The sequence below is a fragment of the Oncorhynchus masou genome, chromosome 22 (genome assembly GCF_036934945.1).
Source record: "Oncorhynchus masou masou isolate Uvic2021 chromosome 22, UVic_Omas_1.1, whole genome shotgun sequence".
NCBI lineage: Eukaryota > Metazoa > Chordata > Actinopteri > Salmoniformes > Salmonidae > Oncorhynchus > Oncorhynchus masou.
The window spans coordinates 46,778,748-46,804,295 of NC_088233.1; the positions used below are offsets into that span (position 1 = coordinate 46,778,748).

Here is a 25,548-nt window from a genome sequence, read left to right on the forward strand (position 1 = left end):
CTAGATTGGGGTTGGAGCAAAAACCTACAGGACAGTAGCTCTCCAGGAACAGGAGAGCCCTGCTTTAATGTGTAGCCTTCAGTTTTGACCTATTACCTTCTTATTTCCCCGCCCTCCTTCTTTTCCCACTCTTTTCTCTCAGATTTGAATGAAAAGCAGTCGACTTGGACAGGTCGTCTTCCAATGTGAGCTTCACCCATTCCTGAGTGCTTATCATGAGCTCCTTTCACAGGGCTTTACGGCACAATATGGACACTTTTACTGCTACAGGCTTCATTAATTAACCTAGCGGTGCCTCTCACTGCTTTCATGGCATTCTTCTGGGGTTTTGTTGGGGCGGGTATGACTGTGTAAAGTCAGTATTGAGACAATAGAACTCAGTCCAAACATGTAAGGGAAATAATGGCGTAACCACCAGTAGTGTGTCAGCAAATGAACGGAGCTACCCTAAGTTAGCCATATTCAATCAAAGCTGATAGTCCTGTTTCCAGGACACGGCTAAATGCATGTTAGAGCTCTGACGAAAGCCATGGGGGCTGAAGGGTTGGCACAAAATAAGAACGTACTTTATAAGCTCAGTGTGTGAACGTTTCTTTTTATGGAACTACTGTATGTGTCAACATATCCGAAACATCTCCTGCAATCCCTAGATGTTCTTGATTTTTAGGCTTCAAGTAAGGTGTGATTACTTGTCTCCACCATGTGCTGCTGAAGAAAAGTTGCCACATTTCTCTCTGACAGGCTGGGAAAGGGCCCATGTTTGGGTGCTGCTCTACACTAAGTGAAATGTGGGGAGGCAGATTGGCACACTGACTGTTCTCTTTGCATTTACATTTTAGAAATTTAGCAGACATCTTATCCAGGGCGATTTACAGTTAGCGAATTCGTCTTTAGATAGCTCGGTGGGACAATCACGTAACACAGTCATAGTAAATACATTTTCCCTCAATAAAGTAGCTATCAGCAAAGTCAGAGCTAGTAAAGGGGGAGAAAGTCAAGTGCAAGTGTTATTTCATGAAAGTTTCTTGGGGGGATGTGCTGTGAGATTATTTAAAGAGATAGGGTTCCAGATGTTTTCTGAAGATGGGCAGGGACTCTGCTGTCCTAGCTTCAAGGGGAAGCTGGTTCTACCATTAGAGTGCCAGGACAGAGAAGAGCTTGGACTGGGCTAAGCAGAAGCTGCGCTCCTGTATGGGTGGTAGGACCAAAGAGACCAGAGGCAATGTCAGAGGAGTCGAGAGTTGGTTTCTTGAGCAGGGGAGTGACGGGCCATTTTGAAGTCAGAGGGGATACAGCAAATGGTCAGGGATGAATGAGTTGATAAGGGAAATGAGGAATGAGAGAAGATCTCCAGAGATGTCTGGAGAAGGAGGTAGGGGATGAGGTCAAGCAAGCAGGTGGCCAATGGCCGGGCCTCACTAGTCGCAGGGTTTCATCTGGAGAGAGATGTCAAGGCATAGGGTAGTTCTGTGTGAGTGGGACCAGTCGACTCAATAGGCTGAGTGAAGGAAGAGCGGATGTCTTCAAACTTTTTGTTCAATGTGGTTGACAAAGTTGTCTGCAGAGAGGACAATTATTTATTTAACGAGGAAAGTCAGTTAAAAACATATTCTTATTTACAATGATGGCGTACCTTGGCCAAACCCAGGCGACGCTGGACTCCCAATCCTAGCCACTTGTGATACAGCCTGGAATCGAACCAGGGTCTGTAGTGACACCTCTAGCACTGCGATGCAGTGGCTTAGACCGCTGCTTCACTTGGGAGCCCTTAATTTTACCTAATCTTTACTAGAGGCTGTTTACCTACTAATCTCACTGCAACACCCCTACAGGTCTCTAAATAAACGTATTGCCTGCCTTGTATTTTACTACAGTATATACACCGGTATTGATGCAAGGACCAGTTTGAGTTTTTACTTGACCTACTATAACGGTATTTCAGTGTTTGGTTTGTTAAATGTGATACGCAACTCCGGCGTGTATAATGTCTGTTTTTATAGCTTACTCTGTTTGCTACTTGAGTCTCTTATCTACCTTTCCATCTGCTGCTGCTTGCCACTAACCACACCAAGCCCTGCCCCGTCACTCAAGGAGAGAGCAGTTGCTCGACCATGGAGTCACAAGTACCTTCTTGCTGTTCACTCTGCATGATCAGATGGATGCAACATTGTAGGTGACATGCTGCTTTCCACAAGTGTTCTATAATTACAGTTCGTTTGTGTATCTTACTGTCTGCAAGCTACTGTTTGCGCGTTTATTTTCTTAGCAAGGTGTTGCAAAAGCAATGTGTTAACCGCTAATACTAATCACTAGCTAGCTTTCTAAATGTACTCAAAACAAACTTATCTAGTTAGCTAATACTGCCAGGTACCAGTGCTGGTATAGGCCTAGATTAATTATTTTTGTGCAACAGTATCTTATCAGAGAAGAATAGGTGAAGCATGAATATGTTGGTTAGCTAGCTACATGAAGTAAGAAAACATGTCATGTAGCATCTAATTAGAGTCACCTGGAAACACTCACCAACACTTTGGTTCCTACACTGTCAATAATATCTCACTGGCTTATTCACTCGTTGTCATGCCAAACAACAATCTATTTAAGGTGCAGCCCACTATATTCCAACTATAGAATTAGAATAATCATTATATTTCCATGATTCCAACAGTTCACCAATTAACTAGGCCTAGATTTGTTTGCCCACATGCTGTGTAAGTGCAGGAAATGCAGAAATTGATCAAATGCAGATTTTAAAAGTATAAAAGGGAGAAAGCCCCATTGAAATCGCTTATAATTTATGTGTAGCCACCCTAGGGTCATGAGATACTCAAAAAGCATATTTAGACCATTTAGTATTCAAAAACAGAAAATACTGTCAAAAATATTGTGATATGATATTTTGTCCATATCACCCAGGCCTAGAGGGGACTGGGAAATTGTGAGGTCAAAAGAGGCAAGACGATACCTAGTCAGTTGCACAACTGTATGCATTCAACCACAATGTGTCTTCTGCATTTAACTCAACGCCTCTGAATCAGAGAGATACGGGGGGGGGGGCTGTCTTAATCAACTACCTTGTCATCAGTGCACTGGGGGAGCAATTGTTGTTGAGGGTTAACTGCCTTGCTCACGAGCAGATTTTTCCAACTTGCCGGCTCAAGGATTCGAACCCGCATCCTTTTGGTTACTGGCCCAACACTATTAAATCGCTAGGCTACCTGCCGACCTGGATAGAAATTAAGCCAAGGCAGATGTTGGGAAGTTGAAGTCACCAGGAAATGAGCTTATCAAGCTGTCGAACTCATTGAGCGAGCTCTCTAAGGACACCTGGTGGGTGATAGATGACAACAACGATAAGCTTGAGTGGACAAGTGACAGTGACAGCATGGAATTCAAATGAGAAGGACAGGTAAGGGAGGCAGAAAAGAGAATCTCCACTTAGGAGAAATGAGTCGCCCTGTGCCACGATCAGAAAACGTAGTCAGATGAAGAGAGAGCCACTGGAGTAGCAGTGTTCTCTGGGTCTCTGTCAGGGCCAAAAAGTCAAGGGGCAGCATAGGTAGCTCTGAATGCTGCCAGAGACAGGAATTACACATGGGTTGTGTGCGCAGGGTAGACTAAATTAGAAGGCTTGCAGCCAAGGGATGGGGAGCGTCTGTAAAACCTACAGGGAGAGGGGTGAACAGGTATAGAAAACACACACATAGTTGCCAATGCTACAAAAGAGGAGCATGAGATCATCTAAAAATAATTAGGTACTATACTAAAGTGAGAGAGTGGTGTGGAGCCTTCCTCTTTTTCCCTCCTCGATTAACTCGAAGAATTACTCATGTCAGCGACGAGACAGCTGCTGAGAAAACAGGGGAGGCTGAAGTACTAATACTAATTGCTAATTGCCTTGCAAAGGTGAAGAGCAGCTGGTACTAATTGCGGATTGCCTTGGAGAGGAGAAACCGCTCCCCCTCCAATATAGCCACTGATTACCAAAATAACAATAGTCACAAATTGCCCTGCACCTTAATCCTGGTTGAATGAGTCAACAATTATCTGCAAGTTCTGAGCAGTCAGCAGTTCACACACCAAGTCGACTACTGGGAAGACAGGCAGCAGTTAAAGTAGATGGCCCTAGCTAGCAAAAGAAAACAGTACCAGACAACAACAGATAAAGACACAAATTATACGCATCACTCCTGGAGATATCAGGAGTCCTCTAGCTTCCCAGTGCTCTTTGTGCGATGACGCAAAATCTCTTGCTCCAAGCAGCAAGAGATTATTTGGGTCAGCCACCAGAAATTCTGTTGCTAATGGCTTTTTGGGGGGAGGTAAAGCATCTAATATGCTGTGCTACTGATCCAGTGGACATCGTCTTTCCTCAAAAAGAGAGATTGACCGCAATGGGGGACACCTGGATGTGTGGAACATTGACAATGTTATGGTGGGAAGTGAATATATATCGTTTGATTATCTCCAATTAAGACGCAGAAGGGTCCAATGCAGAGACAATCTATTAAGCTGAAAGAGGTCTTTGATTTGTCACCGTATTATTTATATCAACCGTCTTGCCTGCATGACAGACCACAGCTAAAAGCGAAATGACGTAGCGAGCCTCAAGTCTCCCAAGAGTAATTCAATATTGTCGTTAGCCCCTCTGTGTAATAGCTTGTTGTTTTGGTGTAACAGTGCCCTGCCTGGCTATAACAGTGGCCCTATTCTTCCTTTCATCGCTAAAAGATGGCACGGACACTTAGGACTGCTTCCCGTATGCCTAAATGCAATGCCTAAGCCTGCGAAGGGGAATAATGGAGTTGAGTGTCTCTTAATTTAGTTTTTAGACCCTGAGAAAAACGTGCCAAATTATCAGGTTGTTGTATTTGAAAAATATTGTCTCTGGCTGTTGTAAAGACAGGCTTGATGACAAAAAGCAAATAGAATGTCAAATACAACCAAACATCCTTGTACCATTGAAGATGAATTGATTTGTGTTGGTGATTCAAATTCTGTTGCGTCTGATGTTTGTCATTGGAAGCAGAGTCACCTTCTTCCAAAGGACATTTCTGTGTGCTCAATTCCATGTTCACAAGGTATAACCCTATATTTAAGGAAGGGGGATGTCATGTCAGAGAAGAGCTACTGGCAGTGTTCCCCCTGCCTGTGGAACTCTCTCGGGTCACTCCTCATTCCATAGCGCATAGTAGTCTCTCAATCCCACACACATATCACCTTGACCATGGGAGTATGATGACACACAATCTGTTTTAATCCTAGCTTGGTAAATGAAAATGTCGGGCATCAATTGATCAATGTAGTTCTTTATTAGCTTAACCTCCAAGACACTAATTTCCAGAATTCCATTTCAAAGGGCTTGATTCTTAAATGTCTAAGCAGTTGGGTATCAAACAAAATATTTAATAAAATATTGAATTTGGCCTTTACTACTATAGCCCAGAGATACACATTGAATGTGCAAAGCTATCATCATGACAAAGGGTGGCTACTTTGAAGAATCTCAAATATATTTTGATTTGTTTCACACTTTATTTGGTACCTACATGATTCCATACACTGGGCCTATTGTGCGCAGCCCTATGGGACTCCCAATCAAGGCCAGTTGTCATACAGCCTGGATTCAAACCAGGGTGTCTGTAGTGACTCCTCTCGCACTGAGATACAGTGTCTTAGACTGCTGCGCTATGTTTGTGAGAATCGCCCCTTTCAACAGTGGGTTTACATTTATTTACCTTTATTTAACTAGGCAAGTCCGTGAAGAACAAGTTCTTATTTACAATGACGACCTACACAGGCCAAACCCGAACAACGCTGGGCTAATTGTGCGCTGCCCTATGGGACTCCCATGTGATACAGCCTGGATACGAACCAGGGTGTCTGTAGTGAGATCTAGCACTGAGATCCAGTGCCTTTAGACCGCTGAACCAGGGTGTCTGTAGTGCCGCCTCTAGCACTGAGATCCAGTGCCTTTAGACCGCTGAACCAGGGTGTCTGTAGTGCCGCCTCTAGCACTGAGATCCAGTGCCTTTAGACCGCTGAACCAGGTTGTCTGTAGTGCCGCCTCTAGCACTGAGATCCAGTGCCTTTAGACCGCTGAACCAGGGTGTCTGTAGTGCCGCCTCTAGCACTGAGATCCAGTGCCTTTAGACCGCTGAACCAGGGTGTCTGTAGTGCCGCCTCTAGCACTGAGATCCAGTGCCAGAGACTGAGATCCAGTGCCTTTAGACCGCCAGGGTGTAGTGCCTTTGAGATCCAGTGCCTTTAGACCACTGAACCAGGGTCTGTAGTGCCGCCTCTAGCACTGAGATCCAGTGCCTTTAGACTGCTGAACCAGGGTCTGTAGTGCCGCCTCTAGCACTGAGATTCAGTGCCTTTAGACCGCTGAACCAGGGTGTCTGTAGTGCCGCCTCTAGCACTGAGATCCAGTGCCTTTAGACTGCTGAACCAGGGTGTCTGTAGTGCCGCCTCTAGCACTGAGATCCAGTGCCTTTAGACCGCGGAACCAGGTTGTCTGTAGTGCCGCCTCTAGCACTGAGATCCAGTGCCTTTAGACCGCTGAACCAGTGTCTGTAGTGCCGCCTCTAGCACTGAGATCCAGTGCCTTTAGACCGCTGAACCAGGGTGTCTGTAGTGCCGCCTCTAGCACTGAGATCCAGTGCCTTTAGACCGCTGAACCAGGGTCTGTAGTGACGCCTCTAGCACTGAGATCAAGTGCCTTTAGACCGCTGAACCAAGGTCTGTAGTGACGCCTCTAGCACTGAGATCCAGTGCCTTTAGACCGCTGAACCAGGGTCTGTAGTGACGCCTCTAGCACTGAGATCCAGTGCCTTTAGACCGCTGAACCAGGGTCTGTAGTGACGCCTCTAGCACTGAGATCCAGTGCCTTTAGACCGCTGCGCCACTCGCGAGCCAATTAACGGATTTTGATGGGGATTTTTTTATTATGTTACTTAGATTGACGCACCGGTGCATCAATCGACTATAGGGGGTTAATTACGGCATTTGATAACTACCAATTCGCTTTTTCAGCGTTTTATTTGAGAGAATGGTCTTGTTATCGAGGAGATTAAATGCTGATACTCTCATGCCAAGGCAAACAGGACACCCTGGTGTGTGTCTGTCGAGCACTGATATGCCTGTCGCTAGAGTTGGCAAATACAGCCATAGAGGTGCTCTTTCTGATCGGCTGCCAAGCAGAGCCGCTCTCAGAATTCATGACTTGGATTTATTGTGTCAGACTGAGATTTAAATGCACTATTTGTTCCCAAAACACAGCCTGTGTAAACGTTTAATTCTAGAGCCTGCACCACTGCTTCCCACTAATTAGTTCTCGCAGACCAGACTATTCAGTTTAACTTAAATAATCGTGAACTATAATCACAACAGAAGTTCGAAGGCACTGTGTGTGACTGAAGACAAATAGGGTGGTACACAACCAACAACTTGCTAATGGCAAGAAAGGGGCTGCATTCCAAACACGTGAAAGACAGCCTCTCCCCTCAGCCCTCAAATTAAGGGGACACTTGGGCGAGGGAAGAATGATTGAATTTTAAATGGACCGCCCTTGCCCGCAATTTTGCCACTCGTTCGTCCCACGGTTATGTCAGTCAATTATGATTGCATTCCATATCTTTGCTAGAAGACAATGCATCCGCAGACATTAAATGCTAGCCGTCCGGCGATATAAGGTATATACAAAAATTACAATATATAAGTGTGATGTCAGGGAAAGTTGTATGCGCAAGCTAATGTTTCCAAAAGATAAACAAACAATAACATCATTACTTTTACAATTAGGTTTGTGCCGTCATGTGCAGTAGTAGCACAATTTCTAACTTATTTATATTCGATTTTACTTATGTTGACTTCTCCATATTGATGTTGGTTTTGAGTTTTGGCTGAATTTTCTTTGCGGATGTACAGTCATCTTGAATTGAATTACGGGGCGTTTCAGGCCCCAGAGTGAACAGAATTGCAAACTCGATCACAAATGAGTGCTGAGGGGCTTACGTTGACAACTTCTCTTGCTTGGCTAATTGTTTGGACCGACGGCAAAGATGGCTTCGGGGATTCCCCCAAGGGCACAAGGCAAGAGCAAGTGGAAGAGGGTGTGTCTTTTATATGTTTGGAACACAGCCACTGTACATTTGGTAAGTAGTCTGCACCCTGTTCCCTGCTTTAGCATTTATTTGTGGTTAGGTGGGGTAGGAACGACAATTGATTTGGACTGAGGAAGCGTTTCCCAGATGTGAGATACTTCATGTACACAGACACATTCATTGTAATTATGTGGTGCATATCAAGGCCATAAGCACTAGAAATCTCTCTTTTGTCTACAATCCTTTCTGTGCGTCTTGGCATCCTGCTGTCTTTGTATAACCAGCTGCTACTTGAGACCTTTCTCGCTCTTTGTGTGTGTGTGTGTGTGTGTGTGTGTGTGTGTGTGTGTGTGTGTGTGTGTGTGTGTGTGTGTGTGTGTGTGTGTGTGTGTGTGTGTGTGTGTGTGTGTGTGTGTGTGTGCGTGCGTTTGTGTGTGTGTGCGTGTGCACGCGTGCATGTGTGTGTGTGTGTGTGTGTGTGTACATATTTTATACTTGCATGTATGTGCATACCAATTATGTGTGAATATATTAATGAGAAAGTGTGTGTGCGTGAGGAGGAGTGGGAGGCCGTTGTGTCTTCCCCTGTGTGTCTGGCTGAGTTGACAGTATGTGAGAGGACAGTGTAACAGAGTGTAAACCTTGTCCTCTTTGTTTGGTAATTATAACACACTGCATTCACATGATAGAGGGGCCAAATGGGTAGAGCCATCAGGGAGAGAGAAAAGAGCATACCAAACAAAGGAAAGAATTGTCTTGAACCTCTTCAACCCACTGGTTTGAGGAATAGTCCTTTATCTCTTAACAATAGGACTATGGTATATCTAGACATACCATCTGTCTGTCAGATACTCTGACAAAGAACACTACACCATGTCATTTATTCATGCGCTGTATTGTTCAAGTGCCACAGCAGTGGACTTGACAGTGCTTCCACCTACTGTGCTATTTCCTAAATCCCCAAAACTCTCTGTATTAGAGTGAGACAGTTTTCAGTATGAAGCGCCAGTCGAACACTGTTTGTCAGGATATTGCAGTTTAATAAGGGCGATGTCCGCACCCTCGTGGACATCTAATTAGCATAATAAAAGATGGCTTCGGGACAAGTCTCTGAATGTCCTTGAGTGGCCCAGGCAGAGCCCGGACTTGAACCCGATCGAACGTCTCTGGAGAGACCTGAAAATAGCTGTGCTTCGACGCTCCCCATCCAACCTGACAGAGCTTGAGAGGATCTGTTGAGAAGAATGGGAGGAACTCCCCAAATACAGGTGTGCCAAGCTTGTAGCATCATACCCAAGAAGACTCTAGGCTGTAATTGCTGCCAAAGGTGCTTCAACAAAGCACTGAGTGAAGGGTCTGAATACTTATGTAAATGTGTATTTTTTAAAAACCTGTTTTTGCTTTGTCATTATGGGGTACTGTGTGTAGATTGATGGGGGGGGGGGGAACTATGTAATACATTTTAGAAAATAAAGCTGTGACGTAGCAAAATGTGGAAAAAAGTCAAAGGGTCTGAATACTTTCCGAAGGTACTGTATATGGAGACTGTTTAGTGCCAAAAATAAGAGGACAGACAAGTCAGAACAAACTTCCTTTTGTAGAACCCCCCCCCGGCTTAGACAGAGTTTAGACTCTTATGGGTTAAATGGAGGAAACACTGTCTGCTCCAATGTTCACACATTACCTGGTGTTTAACCTTTGATTGGGGCACTGGATTATCAGGCTTCACAAATGTTCCATTACGCAACAAGTTTAACTGAACCTCAGTTTTATGTTGATGGGGAATTGGTCACAGTCGGTAGGAATCTCATTATATAAGCTAGTAATATTTTTTCCATAGCTAAAGATACAGGAGCTTCTGCGCATGTGCAAGATTTTTATTTTATGTAGCTGCTGCCAACTCCGCAATCGCTTACCCCTCCGTCCATATTTGTATACATAGCTGAGCTCACTCCGCTGCCAATGTAGCTGCTGCTCGGTGCTCCTCTGCCGCTTCCCCCTCCATCCATATTTGTATACATAGCTGAGCTCACTCCGCTGCCAATGTAGCTGCTGCTCAGTGCTCCTCTGCCGCTTCCCCCTCCTTCCATATTTGTATACATAGCTGAGCTCAATCCGCTGCCAATGTAGCTGCTGCTCGGTGCTCCTCTGCCTCTTCCCCCTACTTGATCAGCGATGAACGCCTTTGTCAGGTGTAGTGTACAAGCTTCATGTTGTACACAAAAGACATGGTCGACATGGTCAAATTATTGCAGAAGAGTAGGCTGTTAAGCATAAGCACGATTTTGTGTTCTTTTTTTCAGGGGATGCGAAGCAAAGCAAACTTGCCCATTGTCAGACTCTGGTTACCAGTCCAGATTTAAGTCCTGCACGAGCATGAATTTTAAACCCGAGCCCTACCCATGACCTCGAAGTTCAGGCCCTACCAAATGTATGTCCAGAAACTGCTAGAAACCCGAAATCAGAAATAAATGAAGAGATAAAGTAAACTATTAGCTTCTCCACTGTCTGTCACTCTCTCCCTGCTCTCCGCTCGGTCTGCATGCGATCTGCTAATGGCAGCTCTGGGTCTGTGAGTATCCATAGCAACAGCTCCGCTTGGGCGACTTTGCTCAATGACAAGACATGAGAGAGCAGTTAGCTGTTAGCTACTTTTTGTCACTCTAAACTCAATGAACATTATTCTTTTCTGTGAAATAATCTCTCCTGTCCTGTACTTGACGAGATTGAAGCACTTCTGATACCATGTTGTAATCTTAATCAGATATGACTGTACTGTGCAGCAAAGAACGGGCAAATGGCGCAACTTCAAAATGTTAGTGATCAATTTAGTGATACCCGAGCCCCACCCGTACCCTAGTTATTGATGAAAAAAACATGCCCTACCCGGCCCTAGCCCCATGCATAATGTCAGGGCCCATTGGGCTCGGGTCAAGTAGCAAAGTTCTAGTCCAGATAAACGCTCAACACCCTAGACGTTTGGCTGCCCAGAGGTGGAACAGCTAGGTAGCATACTCGTGCAGTACTTGCATGATCATTAAGAAGCAAAATAGCAGTTGAGAGGCCTGTATGTTGTTGATATGCAAATTGTTTTCCGCCCCAATGCAAAACTTGAGTGGGGAGTTAGTGTGCAGCTATTTAGGCAGCATGTCAAACAAAAGCAAGACAGAGACACACAGTCAAATTAGCAATTTAATTAAATGTCTTCATCATCATCGCAAACATTGGCTAAGCAGGAGGCAGACAGGCAAAGTAGTGGTGTTCTTTTTTCAGGAACTGTAGCTAGTGGCTACGATATGGCAGCAACCATAAAGATTAGCCTACATCATCACACAAAATGCAGATTGTTCTAATACAACGCATCCTGCTTGTTCAACTGCAAAGTCCATTACAACAGACAGAGACGTTTGTGAGGAGAAATATGAGGCTGAGACATAGGCTACATTATCATGGTTCAGAAGAGGGTGAGTAAAAAGAGAAACATGAAGGGAGGGGGAGTGTGAGCGGCAGCTACATAGAAAACAAGTGTGCGTAAAATAACACATGCACAGGACGTGATACAGATGGGAAGAATGGCGCTGGAGGGGATGGCTGCTGTTTTGCGGGCTCCTAACCAATTGTGCTATTTTGTGTGTTTTTTCACATTGTTTGTAACTCATTTTGTACATAATGTTTATGCTACCGTCTCTTATGACCGACAAGAGCTTCTGGATATCAGAACAGCGTTTACTCACCTCAAACTAGACAAAGATTTTTCTTTAATGAGTCGGGCGCAAAGGATATAATGTTGCTTCCAGAATAGGTCCAAATCCCTGTCATTCACATGAAGAAAATAAGAAAATACAGGCGACAGAGTTCAGGGTGCCTTGTGAGAATTCGTCGGTGAGTGGGGTAACCCACCTCTAGCATCCGTTCTATTAGCCAACGTCTAATCACTGGAGAAAAAACTGGATGAGCTCTGTTTGAGGCTATCCAACAAAATGGGACATTAAAAACTGTAATATCTTGTTTCACCGAGTCGTAACTGAACTACGACATGGATAATATACAGTTGGGTTTTCCATCCATCGACAGGACAGAACAGCTACGTCCGGTAAGACGAGGGGTAGGGGGTGGTGCCTTTTTGTCAATAACAGCTGGTGCGCGATGTCCAATACTAAGGTTGTCTCAAGGTACAGTGCCTTGCAAAAGTATTCACCCCCCTTGGCGTTTTTTCCTATTTTGTTGCATTACAACCTGTAATTGAAATAGATATTTTTTCTTCGTGTAATGGACATACACAAAATAGTCCAAATTGGTGAAGTGAAATGAAAAATAAAAACAGAAAGGTGGTGCGTGCATATGTAATCACCATCTTTGCTATGAAGTCCCTAAATAAGATCTGGTGCAACCAATTACCTTCAGAAGTCACATAATGAGTTAAATAAAGTCCACCTGTGTGCAATCTAAGTGTCACATGATCTCAGTAGATATATATATATACAGTGCCTTGCGAAAGTATTCGGCCCCCTTGAACTTTGCAACCTTTTGCCACATTTCAGGCTTCAAACATAAAGATATAAAACTGTATTTTTTGTGAAGAATCAACAACAAGTGGGACACAATCATGAAGTGGAACAACATTTATTGGATATTTCAAACTTTTTTAACAAATCAAAAACTGAAAAATTGGGCGTGCAAAATTATTCAGCCCCCTTAAGTTAATACTTTGTAGCGCCACCTTTTGCTGCGATTACAGCTGTAAGTCGCTTGGGGTATGTGTCTATCAGTTTTGCACATCGAAAGACTGAAATTGTTCCCCATTCCTCCTTGCAAAACAGCTCGAGCTCAGTGAGGTTGGATGGAGAGCATTTGTGAACAGCAGTTTTCAGTTCTTTCCACAGATTCTCGATTGGATTCAGGTCTGGACTTTGACTTGGCCATTCTAACACCTGGATATGTTTATTTTTGAACCATTCCATTGTAGATTTTGCCCTATGTTTTGGATCATTGTCTTGTTGGAAGACAAATCTCCGTTCCAGTCTCAGGTCTTTTGCAGACTCCATCAGGTTTTCTTCCAGAATGGTCCTGTATTTGGCTCCATCCATCTTCCCATCAATTTTAACCATCTTCCCTGTCCCTGCTGAAGAAAAGCAGGCCCAAACCATGATGCTGCAATCACCATGTTTAACAGTGGGTATGGTGTGTTCAGGGTGATGAGCTGTGTTGCTTTTACACCAAACATAACGTTTTGCATTGTTGCCAAAAAGTTCAATTTTGGTTTCATCTGACCAGAGCACCTTCTTCCACATGTTTGGTGTGTCTCCCAGGTGGCTTGTGGCAAACTTTAAACACTTTTTTGCCACTCTTCCATAAAGGCCAGATTTGTGCAATATACGACTGATTGTTGTCCTATGGACAGAGTCTCCCACCTCAGCTGTAGATCTCTGCAGTTCATCCAGAGTGATCATGGGCCTCTTGGCTGTATCTCTGATCAGTCTTCTCCTTGTATGAGCTGAAAGTTTAGAGGGATGGCCAGGTCTCGGTAGATTTGCAGTGGTCTGATACTCCTTCCATTTCAATATTATCGCTTGCACAGTGCTCCTTGGGATGTTTAAAGCTTGGGAAATCTTTTTGTTTCCAAATCCGGCTTTAAACTTCTTCACAACAGTATCTCGGACCTGCCTGGTGTGTTCCTTGTTCTTCATGATGCTCTGTGCGCTTTTAACGGACCTCTGAGACTATCACAGTGCAGGTGCATTTATACGGAGACTTGATTACACATAGGTGGATTGTATTTATCATCATTAGTCATTTAGGTCAACATTGGATCATTCAGAGATCCTCACTGAACTTCTGGAGAGAGTTTGCTGCACTGAAAGTAAAGGGGCTGAATAACTTTGCACGCCCAATTTTTCAGTTTTTGATTTGTTAAAAAAGTTTGAAATATCCAATAAATGTTGTTCCACTTCATGATTGTGTCCCACTTGTTGTTGATTCTTCACAAAAAAATACAGTTTTATAACTTTATGTTTGAAGCCTGAAATGTGGCAAAAGGTCGCAAAGTTCAAGGGGGCCGAATACTTTCGCAAGGCACTGTATATATATACCTTTTCCGAAAGGCCCCAGAGTCTGCAGCACCATTAAGCAAGTGGCACCACCAAGCAAGCGGCACCATGAAGACCAAGGAGCTCTCCAAACAGGTCAGGGACAAAGTTGTGGAGAAGTACAGATCCGGGTCAGGTTATAAAAAAATATCAGAAACTTTGAACATCCCACGGAGCATCATTAAATCCATTATTCAAAAATTGAAAAAATATGGCACTACAACAAACCTGCCAAGAGAGGGCCGCCCACCAAAACTCACAAACCTGGCAAGGAGGGCATTAATTAGAGAGGCAACAAAGAGACCAAAGATAAGAAAACACGTTTGGTGTTTGCCAAAAGGCATGTGGGAGACTCCCCAAACATATGGAAGAAGGTACTTTGGTCAGATGAGACTAAAATCGAGCTTTTTGGCCATCAAGGAAAATGCTATGTCTGGCGCAAACTCAACATCTCCCATCACCCTGAGAACACCATGTTCTGATGGTGATGTTTTTCGTCAGCTGGGACTCGAAACTGGTCAGAATTGAAGAAATTATGGATGGCAGTAAATACAAGGAAATCCTTGAGGGAAACCTGTTTCAGTCTTCCAGAGATTTGAGACTGGGACGGAGGTTCAGCTTCCAGCAGGACAATGACACTAAGAATACTGCTAAAGCAACACTCAAGTGGTTTAAGGGGAAACATTTAAATGTCTTGGAATGGCCTTGTCAAAGTCCAGGCCTCAATCCAATTGAGAATCTGTGGTATGACTTAAAGATTGATGTACACCAACTTGAAGGAGCTGAAGCAGTTTTGCTTTGAAGAATTGGCAGAAATCCCAGTGGCTAGATGTGCCAAGCTTATAGAGACATACCCCAAAATACTTTTTGTAATTGCCGATAAAGGTGGCTCGACAAAGTATTGATTTTGGGGGTTGAATAGTTATGCATGCTCAAGTTTTCTGTTTTTTTGTCTTATTTCTTGTTCTTCTTCACAATAAAAACTATCTTCAAAGTGGTAGGCATGTTATGTAAACCAAATGATACAACCCCCCCCCAAAAAAATGTAATTCCAGGTTGTAAGGCAGCAAAATAGGAAAAATATCAAGGGAGGTGAATATTTTCGCAAGCCACTGTCTTGCTCACCTGAGGTAGAGTTCTTCATAATAAGCTGTAGACCACATCTCCCAAGAGTTTTCATCTATATTTTTCATAGCCGTCTAATTACCACCACAAACCGAAGCTCACACTAAGACCTCACTCAACGAGCTGTATAAGGCCATAAGCAAACAAGAAAATGCTCATCCAGAAGCGGCGCTCCTAGTGGCCGGGGACTTTAATGCAAACTTAAATATGTTTGACCGAATTTCTACCAGCATGTGCATCCAGAGGGGAAAAACTAGACCACCTACTGTATATTGTACACACAGAGACGCGTACAAAGCTCTCCCACACCCTCCATTTGCAAAATCTGACCATAATTCTATCCTTCTAATTCCTGCTTACAAGCAAAAACTAAAGCAGGAAGTACCAGTGACTCACTCAATAAGAAAGTGGTCAGATGACGCGGATGCTACACTACAGGACTGTTTTGATATGTTCTGGGATTCATCCAATGGCATTGAGGAGTATACTTCCTCAGTTACCGGCTTCATCAGTAAGTGCATTGATGACATTGTCCCCACAGTGACCGTATGTACATATCCCAACCAGAAGCCATGGATTACAGGCAACATCCGCTCTGAGCTAAAGGCTTTAGCTGCAGCTTTCAAGGAGCAGGACACGAATCCGGAGGCTTATAAGAAATCCAGCTATGCCCTCAGACAAACTGTCAAACAGGCAAAGCTTCAATACAGGACTAAGATTGAATCCTACTACACTGGCTCTGACACTCATCGGATGTGTTAGACCTTGCAAACTATTACGGACTACAAAGGGAACCCCAGCCGCGAGCTTCCCAGTGACAGGAGCCTACCAGATGGGTTAAATGCCTTTTATGCTTGCTTTTAGTCAAGCAACACTGAAGCATGCATGAAAGCTGTTCTGGACGACTGTGTGATAACACTCTCCGTAGCCGATGTGAGCAAGACCTTTAAACAGGTCAACATTCACAGGGCCGCAGGGCCAGACGGATTAGCAGGATGTGCAATCAGAGCATGCGCGGACCAACTGGTAAGTGTCTTTAATGACATTTTCAACCTCTCCCTGACCAAGTCTGTAAATCAAACATGTTTCAGGCAGACCACCATAGTCCATGTGCCCAAGAAAGCGAAGGTAACCTGCCTAAATGACTACCACCCAGTAGCACTCACGTCGGTAGCCACAAAGTGCTTTGAAGGCTGGTCGTGTATCACATCAACACAATCATCTCGGAAACAGACTCACAAATAATGCAATCTCAATTGCACTCCACACTGCCCTTCCTCGACTGGACAAAAGGAAGACCTATGTGAGAATGCAGTTCATTGACTACAGCGCAGCGTTCAACACCATAGTGCCCACAAAGCTCATCACTAAGCTAAAGACCTGGGACTAAACACCTCCCTCTTCAACTGGATCCTGCACTTCCTGACGGGACGCCCCCAGGTGGTAAGGGTAGACAATAACACACTGATCCCCAACATGGGGGCCCCTCAGGGGTGAATGCTTAGTCCCCTCCTGTTCTCACCAACGACTGCGTGGCCAAGCATGAAACCAACACCATCATTAAGTTTAGTGACGACAGAACGGTGGTAGGCCTGATCACCGACATTGATGAGACAGCCTAAAGGGAGGAGGTCAGAGACCTGGCAGTGTGGTGCCAGGATAACAACCTCTCCCTCAACGTGAGCAAGACAAAGGAAATGATCGTGGACTACAGGAAAAGGGGGGCCGAACACGACCCAATTCACATCGACGGGGCTGTAGTGGAGCGGGTCGAGAGTTTCAGGTTCCTTGGTATACACGTCACCAACAAACGATCATAGTACAAACACACCAAGACAGTCATGAAGAGGGTACAACAATGCTTTTTCCCCCTCAGGAGACTGAAAAGATTTGGCATGGGTCTCTAAATCCTCAAAAAGTTCTACAACTGCACTATCAAGAGCATCCTGACTGGTTGCATCACCACCTGTTATCGCAACTGCTCTGCATCTGACCGTAAGGTGCTACAGCGGTTAGTGCGTACAGCCCAGTACATCGCTGTGGCTAAGCTTCCTGACATCCGGGACCTATATACTAGGCGGTGTCAGAGGAAGGCCCCAGAAATTGTCAAGGACTCCAGTCACCGTCATAGACTGTTCTCTCTGCTACCACACAGGAAGCGGTACCATCGCGCCAAGTTTAGCTCCAAAAGGCTCCTTAACAGCTTCTACACCCAAGCCGTAAGACTGCTGAATAATTAATCAAATGTCTACCCGGACTATTTGCATTGACACCCCCCCACCCCCTTTTGGTTTTACACTGCTACAACTCTCTGTTTATTATCTATGCATAGTCACTTTACCCCTTCCTACATGTACAAATTACCTCGACTAACCTGTACTGCCACACATTGACTTGGCACCGGTACCCCATGTATATAGCCTCATTATTGTTATTTTATTGTGTTACTTTTTTACTTACATTTTTTTTTACTCTGGTTTATTGAGTAAATATTTTCTTATGTCTATTTTTTTACTGCATAGTTGGTTAAGGGCTTGTAAGTAAGCATTTCACGGTAAGGTTATATTCGGCGTATGTGACAAATTTAATTTAATTTGATTTGAACCTTAGGTTTCCGGAGGGGCGGGCGGGGGTGAAAACTCCGTATTCGCTGCCACAGCCTTACTTTCAAGTGGAAGAAACCAGCAGAAGTTAAAAGCAGTGCTTTGTTTCTAATTAGGTTAATGGGGTGTGTTTTTAGTGGTTAGAGCATTGGGCCAGTAACCGAAAGGTTAGTGGATCGAATCCCTCGAAGACGTGGATGTCTATTAAGGCATCTCCCCGCACCACTCTGATTCAGAGGGGTTGGATTAAATGCGGAAGACACATTTCAGTTGAAGGCATTCAGTTGGACAACTGACTAGATATCCCCCTTTCCCTTTCCCTTTAAAATGTTGACTGACATGACCTTTGTGTCTAATGCATCTTGCAAGTGTTATTCTATTACCCTGGTTAACCCTGTTTGTCTCTGATTCCAGACGGTGTCCATCGCGTCATGGCCCTCTGCACCCTGCGTGTCACCATCATCACCGATGAGATGCTGACCAACAGCATCACAGTGCGCCTGGAGAACATGTCCCAGGAGCGCTTCCTGTCCCCGCTCCTCTCCCACTTCATGGAGGGCGTGGCGGCCGTCCTATCCACCAGCCGCACCGGTGTCTTCGTCTTCAACATCCAGAACGACACGCACGTCCAGGGGAGCATCCTCAACGTCACCTTCTCTGCCCTGCGCCCTTCTGGGGGAAATGAACTTGGGGGGTCCGGGGGCACCATCCCCACTGGAAGATTTTTCCCCTCAGATGCGCTGCAGGAGCAGATTTACCTGAACCGGACTCTGCTCACCCTGGTGTCTAGCCAGCGTGTGCTGCCATTCGACGATAACATCTGCCTCCGTGAGCCTTGTGAGAACTACATGAAGTGTGTGTCAGTGCTGAGGTTCGACAGCTCGGCGCCCTTCGTGTCCTCGGATACGGTGCTGTTCAGGCCAATCGAACCGGTGACGGGGCTGCGTTGCCGATGCCCAGCAGGCTTCACTGGGGACTACTGTGAGACGGAGATTGACCTGTGCTACTCAGGGCCCTGCCAGAACAACGGCAAGTGCCGGAGCAGGGAAGGCGGGTACACTTGCGAGTGTCCAGAGGACTTCACAGGTGAGTGTTATTATATATTTTTGGTATCTTAAAATTCCCTGTTACTTAGGACTTAGGTCAGTTAGGATCACCACTTTATTTTAAGAATGTGAAATGTCAGAATAAAATAGTAGAGAGAATGATTTCTTTCAGATTTGATTTCTTTCATCACATTCCCAGTGGGTCAGAAATTTACATACACTCAATTAGTATTTGGTAGCATTTCCTTTAAATTGTTTAATGTGGGCCAAACATTTCAGGTAGCCTTCCACAAGCTTCCCACAATAAGTTGGGTCAATTTTGGCCCATTCCTCCTGACAGAGCTGGTGTAACTGAGTCCAGTTTGTAGGCCTCCTTGCTTGCACACACTTTTTCTGTTCTGCCCACAAATTTTCTATGGGATTGAGGTCGGGGCTTTGTGATGGCCACTCCAATACCGTGACTTTGTTGTCCTTAAGCCATTTTGCCACAACTTTTGAAGTATGCTTGGGGTCATTGTCCATTTGGAAGACCCATTTACGACCAAGCTTTAACTTCCTGACTGATGTCTTGAGATGTTGCTTCAATATATCCACATAATTTTCCCACCTCATGATGCCATCTATTTTGTGAAGTGCACCAGTCTCCCCTGCAGCACCCACACAACATGATGCTGCCCCCCGTGGGCTTCACAGTTGGGATGGTGTTCTTTGGCTTGCAAGCCTCCCCCTTTTTCCTCCAAACATAACGATGGTCATTATGGCCAAACAGTTCTATTTTTGTTTCATCAGACCAGAGGACATTTCTCCAAAAAGTATGATCTTTGTCCCCATGTGCAGTTGCAAACCATAGTCTGACTTTTTTATGGCGGTTTTGGAGCAGTGGCTTCTTCCTTGCTGAGCGGCCTTTCAGGATATGTCGATATAGGACTTGTTTTACTGTGGATATAGATACTTTTGTACCTGTTTCCTCCAGCATCTTCACATGGTCCTTTGCTGTTGTTCTCGGATTGATTTGCACTTTTCGCACCAAGATACTTTCATCTCTAGGGGACAGAATGCGTCTCCTTCCTGAACGGTATGACAGCTGCGTGGTCCCATGGTGTTTATACTTGCATACTATTGTTTGCACAGATGAACGTGGTACCTTCAGGCATTTTGAAATTGCTCCCAAGGATGAGCCAGACTTGTGGATGTCAAGAAAAAAGGCACTGAGTTTGAAGGTAGGCCTTGAAATACATCCACAGGTACACCTCCAATTGACTCAAATGATGTCAATTAGCCTATCAGAAGCTTCTAAAACCATGACATCATTTTCTGGAATTTTTCAAGCTGTTTAAAGGCACAGTCAACTTAGTGTATGTAAACTTCTGACCCACTGGAATTGCAATACAGTGAGTTATAAGTGAAATAATCTGTCTGTAAACAATTGTTGGATAAATTACTTGTGTCATGCACAAAGTAGATGTCCTAATTGACTTGCCAAAACTATAGTTTGTTAAAATTTGTGGAGTGGTTGAAAAACGAGTTTTAATGACTCCAACCTAAGTGTGTGTAAACTTCCGACTTCAACTGTATATTATATTTGAGATTCTTCAAAGTAGCCACCCTTTGCCGTGATGAAAGCTTTGCCTTCTCTTGGCATTCTCTCAACCAGCTTCCTGAGATAGAAATATGCCTACCCCCATCAGTACCTTTCATCTGCTTTCACAGACCCTATAGGGCTAAATGTTCCCACTATATTAAATACATGGCCCACAGCCAAAACCCTGATTCTGCAGAGAGACTATTACTTGTTAATCAAACTCTAGCCGTCTATGCTTTGAAGGCTCTTGACCAGCTCCAGGTAGTCTCAAGTCATAATGGAGGTGATGATGGTTGACCTGACAGTGCTGGTCTCAGGTTTCTCACGCTTTCGGGAAAAAGATCCCTCGTAATTCCCTCCAAACCGGAGATGATCTGTCTTGCAGTTGGGTCATTACCCGCTGGAATTCCTGGCGCTGTAAATCATAGGTGTTCTCTTTATCCAGATCTTGTCAGTGTCATTTGCGACACACAACACCCCACACTATGAGCTGGACATAGATATGATCGTGGCACATTCCTTTTGACCAGTGGGAAAATCATCTCTTGACTCACTCGTGTTCTCTTTCATAACATGTATGGTTGCTCTTAAAGGGTGATATAATCCCGCCACACTTTCCACAGACCGTTCTCTAGTCTTCCTGTCTATCTTCTCTGTCTCTTCAATATAAAAGCCTGATCATGCAATACATTATGTGACCACACATCACCCTTTCCTTATTTTTTTAATTGACAGCTTTCTTTCTGCTCAGTATGTGACCCTTAATGGTCACCCCAAGCTGTTAGGGAAAGCACCCCTGTGTTAAAATCACTACTGACATCAGCGTTCATTTGAAAGCTGTCATCACCGGAAAACGTCTCAGGTCGAGTTAACGAGACAGGACTGTAATCAGGGTGGATTGCTGGTGGGTCGTGACAGGTGTCTTACAGACCACCGAGGTGGCCTGCTGCTTGGGCCAAAGGCACTCCATTGTCCTGTTGTCATTATGCCACAAACCGTTTGGTTCCAGTGGAAGAGCCAGTGTCAGTGTGGGTCACAGAGCATAGCTGTTACAATCCACAGTGTTTTGACATGCTTTTGAAAGGGGGGGTTGAGCCTCCGCTGCCACTCTCTCTGTCCATGCAGACTAACTTGTAGGTTGTGTGGTAATGGATTTGAACTTGTGAGAGGGATTGTGTCCCCTGTGAACCTGCCTGGTTTCAGCTTGTTCACAAAAAAAACATATTTGGAGGGCTTCATCCTGGACACTTCATTACATAAAAATCTGAATGGAGGATTTAAAGGAGAACAGGTGCAACTGCTTTCACACCTACCCCAAATTTTGTCTTTCTCCAGATAGTTTTTCCTCCTCCTCTCTCTCTCTCTCTCTCTCTCTCTCTCGGATATACCCAGCAGATATTTCTGCCCACCTGTACTGTTCTTCCCTTCCTACAGGTGAGCATTGTGAGGTGAACTCCCGATCTGGCCGATGCATCCCGGGGGTGTGTCAGAACGGGGCCAGGTGTGTGGATCTCCTGGTGGGGGGGTTCGTGTGCCAGTGCCCCCCGGGGGAGTACCAGAAGCCTTACTGTGAAATGAGCACCCGGAGCTTCCCCGGCCTGTCCTTCATCACGTTCAGAGGGCTACGACAGAGGTTCCACTTCACAGTGTCCTTCATGTGAGTACACCTATGTATCTTATAACGTCTGCATAATAACGTGTGTACGCGTGACTTTTTCCGGTGGGTGTACATTTGTGTCTTCCTCTGGTTCTCTCACGAACACCTGGAGTTTTTTTGTTGACAAAGTACTGAGCCATCTATCCGCACCCAAGTGATACACATCTAACTCCATGTCTTTGTAATAAGCAGTAATGGCTGTATCCATGGCAATACAAATAAGCAGCGCCCCGTCGTCTTTGTCTCACCGACAGGACATGTCTGAACCTGAAATCACAGAAGTGCTGAATCACAGGGCTGCTACATCAGCCATGACATTTGTGTTCTGCATCGCGAAGGAAGAGCAAGCCGTTTGATCCAGTGGTTAGATGTGGATCTGGGTTCAAAGAGTGTACATTTTCTTCCAAATATTTTGAGAGTTTGATTGTGCCTGCCTGGGGTGATGTGGGATATGTAAAGGCTGTAGTGAAACAGCTCTTTCTCGTGCCCAGCTCACGTTCCCTGGCAAAGGTAAAAACAGGAAGGGATGCATGGAGCCAGAGTGACCTTTGGCTTTGTTGATCATGGTTTCCTGTCACGATGCCCTGTGCCATGTGGATTCTGACTCCTGTGCCCGTACCCGCTAAGTGCCATAGGGTTAATGACACACAGCAGCATGGCTCCTGGTACTAGTCCTGGTTCTATGTCTGTCCACACCAGTCCTCCTTTCCTCCGTCATTTTCCAAATCGCTTTTGCTCCTCTCATTGTCCATAGTCCAATATGATTATTCTTTCCATTTTCCCTTTTGCTCTCTTATTGTCCCTCATTTCCTAGGTTAATTTGTCTCTCAATGTCTCCCCCCTCCCCGCACACAACTGAAATTGTTCTCGCGTTACCTCAAGAAAAATAACCACACTTTGAGGACTAATTAAATGGCCATTAAATGGCTCCATTAAATAGCTCTCCTGTACATGTTCCCCTCCTCTTCATAGCCTTCATCTGCTGATAAAATACTGTACTGTACAATCAAAGTGACCTTTGGTCCTGTATGACCTGCAGGTTTGCCACCAGAGAGAGGAATGTCCTACTACTTTATAATGGAAGGTTTAACGAGAAGCACGACTTCATCGCCTTAGAGATCATCGAGGAACAAATCCAGCTCACCTTCTCAGCAGGTGAGGACATAAAGAGTTCAGAGAAGAGATGGCCAGACTTCAATTTCCTCTGTTCCCTTTGTTTCTCTTCGCTTCACTTCTCTCTCCTACCCCCCTCTCTGTGAAATACAAAATCGCATTAACAGGGAGGTTCTAACCAGCTGAGGGAGGGGTCAAAGTTTATGCAGCCAACCCTCAGATACCTGGGAAAATTGAGGGTAAACAGCGATCGTGCAGTTCACCTAGTGTTAGTGTGTTGAGTTTGGCAGGGATTTCATGCCATGGAGGTATTATCCTAAAAAAACAATCATTAACCATTAAACTATAATTGTGTTCTGGATGAGTAGCATCGATATTGAAAGACCTCTTCAGAGGTCCAAAAGGTTGTGTTTTTCTTAGTCTTCCCCAGCCCAATCCCTCAGCTTTATAACAAACCAAGTGACAGGGCTGCCATTTTGTAAAACACAGACTCGGGTTTGTGACTTTAAAGAAAGAATGAGAAGTGAGAGAGAGTTCCTCTCAGGAAGTTCACTATCTATGAAAATGGCCAAACTCAGTTGGAGTGGGATTCCATGTCGATTAAACACTTTCCTGTTTCCTATATCCTATTTCCTTCCCTGTAGGAGAAGTCAAAACCACAGTATCACCCTTTGTCCTAGGTGGAGTCAGTGATGGCCAGTGGCATAGAGTACAGCTACACTACTACAACAAGGTAAGCGCACTTCCTGGATATGTGGAGCCTCTCTTCAGAACGTAATAGAATGATGCATGTCCCTGTCCGAAGGGTAAGTGATCAGGCGTGTGGTGGGGTAGGGTAAAGAGATAGGGAGGGGTCAATAGTTTGGGAACCAGTAGGATATTAGGGCACCAGTAGGATAAGGATATTATGAACCCAAATGAAGTGCCCTCATAAGCCTACAGGCCTCAATCTAACAGGTCATTCAACTAGGGAATCCATATTATCTCCCCCTCCCTACTCCATACAGAGTTCAGATTTTTAAAGGATTGTCATGGGAACAGACACACTAGTCTTTGTTTGGGGCGTTTTGAAGCTCAGGGATGAGTTAAGTTGAGGCCGTCGTATTCACAAGGACAAGAGAAGGGATTATTGAGATTCTATTTGAGCATTGTACTATTGTTTTGAAAGACAATCTGGTTTAGGCCTGTGTAATGAAACAGGAAGATCTCAACATATAATTATTTCTGGGCCCAGGGATTTCTTTGCAGGGATTTTCTAGAAAACTACACAGTTATGTGAGAATGCACTAGGGTACCCCTACTTGTTACGTTACAGCCTTATTCGAAAATGTATTAAATCGTTTTAGTCCCCTCATCAATCTATAAACAATACCCCATAATGAAAAAGCAAAAACAGGTTTTTATAAAATGTTTGCACAATTGTTACAAATAAACAACGGAAATATGACATTTACATAAGTATTCAGACCGTTTACTCTGTACTATGTTGAAGCACCTTTGGCAGCAATTACAGCGTTGGGTATGACGCTACAAGCTTGGCACAACTGTATTTGGGGAGTTTCTCCCATTCTTCTCTACAGATCCTCTCAAGCTCTGACAGGTTGGATGGGGAGAGTCGCCGCACAGCTTTTTTCAGGTTTCTCCAGAATGTTCGATCAGGTTCAGGTCCGGGCACTGGCTGGGCCACTCAAGGACATTCAGAAACATGTCCCACTCCTGTGTTGTCTTGGCTGTGTGCTTAGCATCGTCGTCCTGTTGGATGATGAACCTTCGTTCCAGTCTGAGGTCCTGAGCGCTCTGGAGCAGGTTTTCATCAAGGATCTCTCTTTACTTTGCTCAGTTCGTCTTTCCCTCGATCCTGACTATTCTCCCAGTCCCTGCAGCTGTAAAATATCCCCACAGCATGATGCTGCCACCACCATGTTTCACCGTAGGGATGATGCCATGTTTCCTCCAGACGTGACCTTGGCATTCAAGCCAAAGAGTTACATTTTGGTTTCATCAGCAGAGAATCTTGCTGAATCTTTTCATGGTCTAAGAGTCGATTAGGTGTCTTTTGGCAAACTCCAAGTGGGCTGTCATGTGCCTTTTACTGAGGAGTGGCTTCCATCTGGCCACTACCATAAAGGCCTGATTGGTGGAATGCTGCAAGAGATGGTTGTCCTTCTGGAAGGTTCTCCCATCTACACAGAGGAAGTCTGGAGCTCTGTCAGAGTGACCATCGGGTTATT

The 25,548-nt window shown here is 44.8% G+C and overlaps 1 protein-coding gene across 1 annotated transcript in view; it reads left to right on the forward strand.

Annotated features, from left to right (window-relative positions):
* Positions 1 to 25,548, forward strand: part of LOC135509576 (cadherin EGF LAG seven-pass G-type receptor 1-like) — a 79,927-nt gene that overhangs the window by 28,326 nt on the left and 26,053 nt on the right. The window contains 4 exon segments of the mRNA XM_064930341.1: positions 18,334 to 19,005; positions 21,982 to 22,204; positions 23,244 to 23,359; positions 23,962 to 24,050. Coding sequence (XP_064786413.1) covers positions 18,334 to 19,005; positions 21,982 to 22,204; positions 23,244 to 23,359; positions 23,962 to 24,050 — 1,100 coding nt within the window.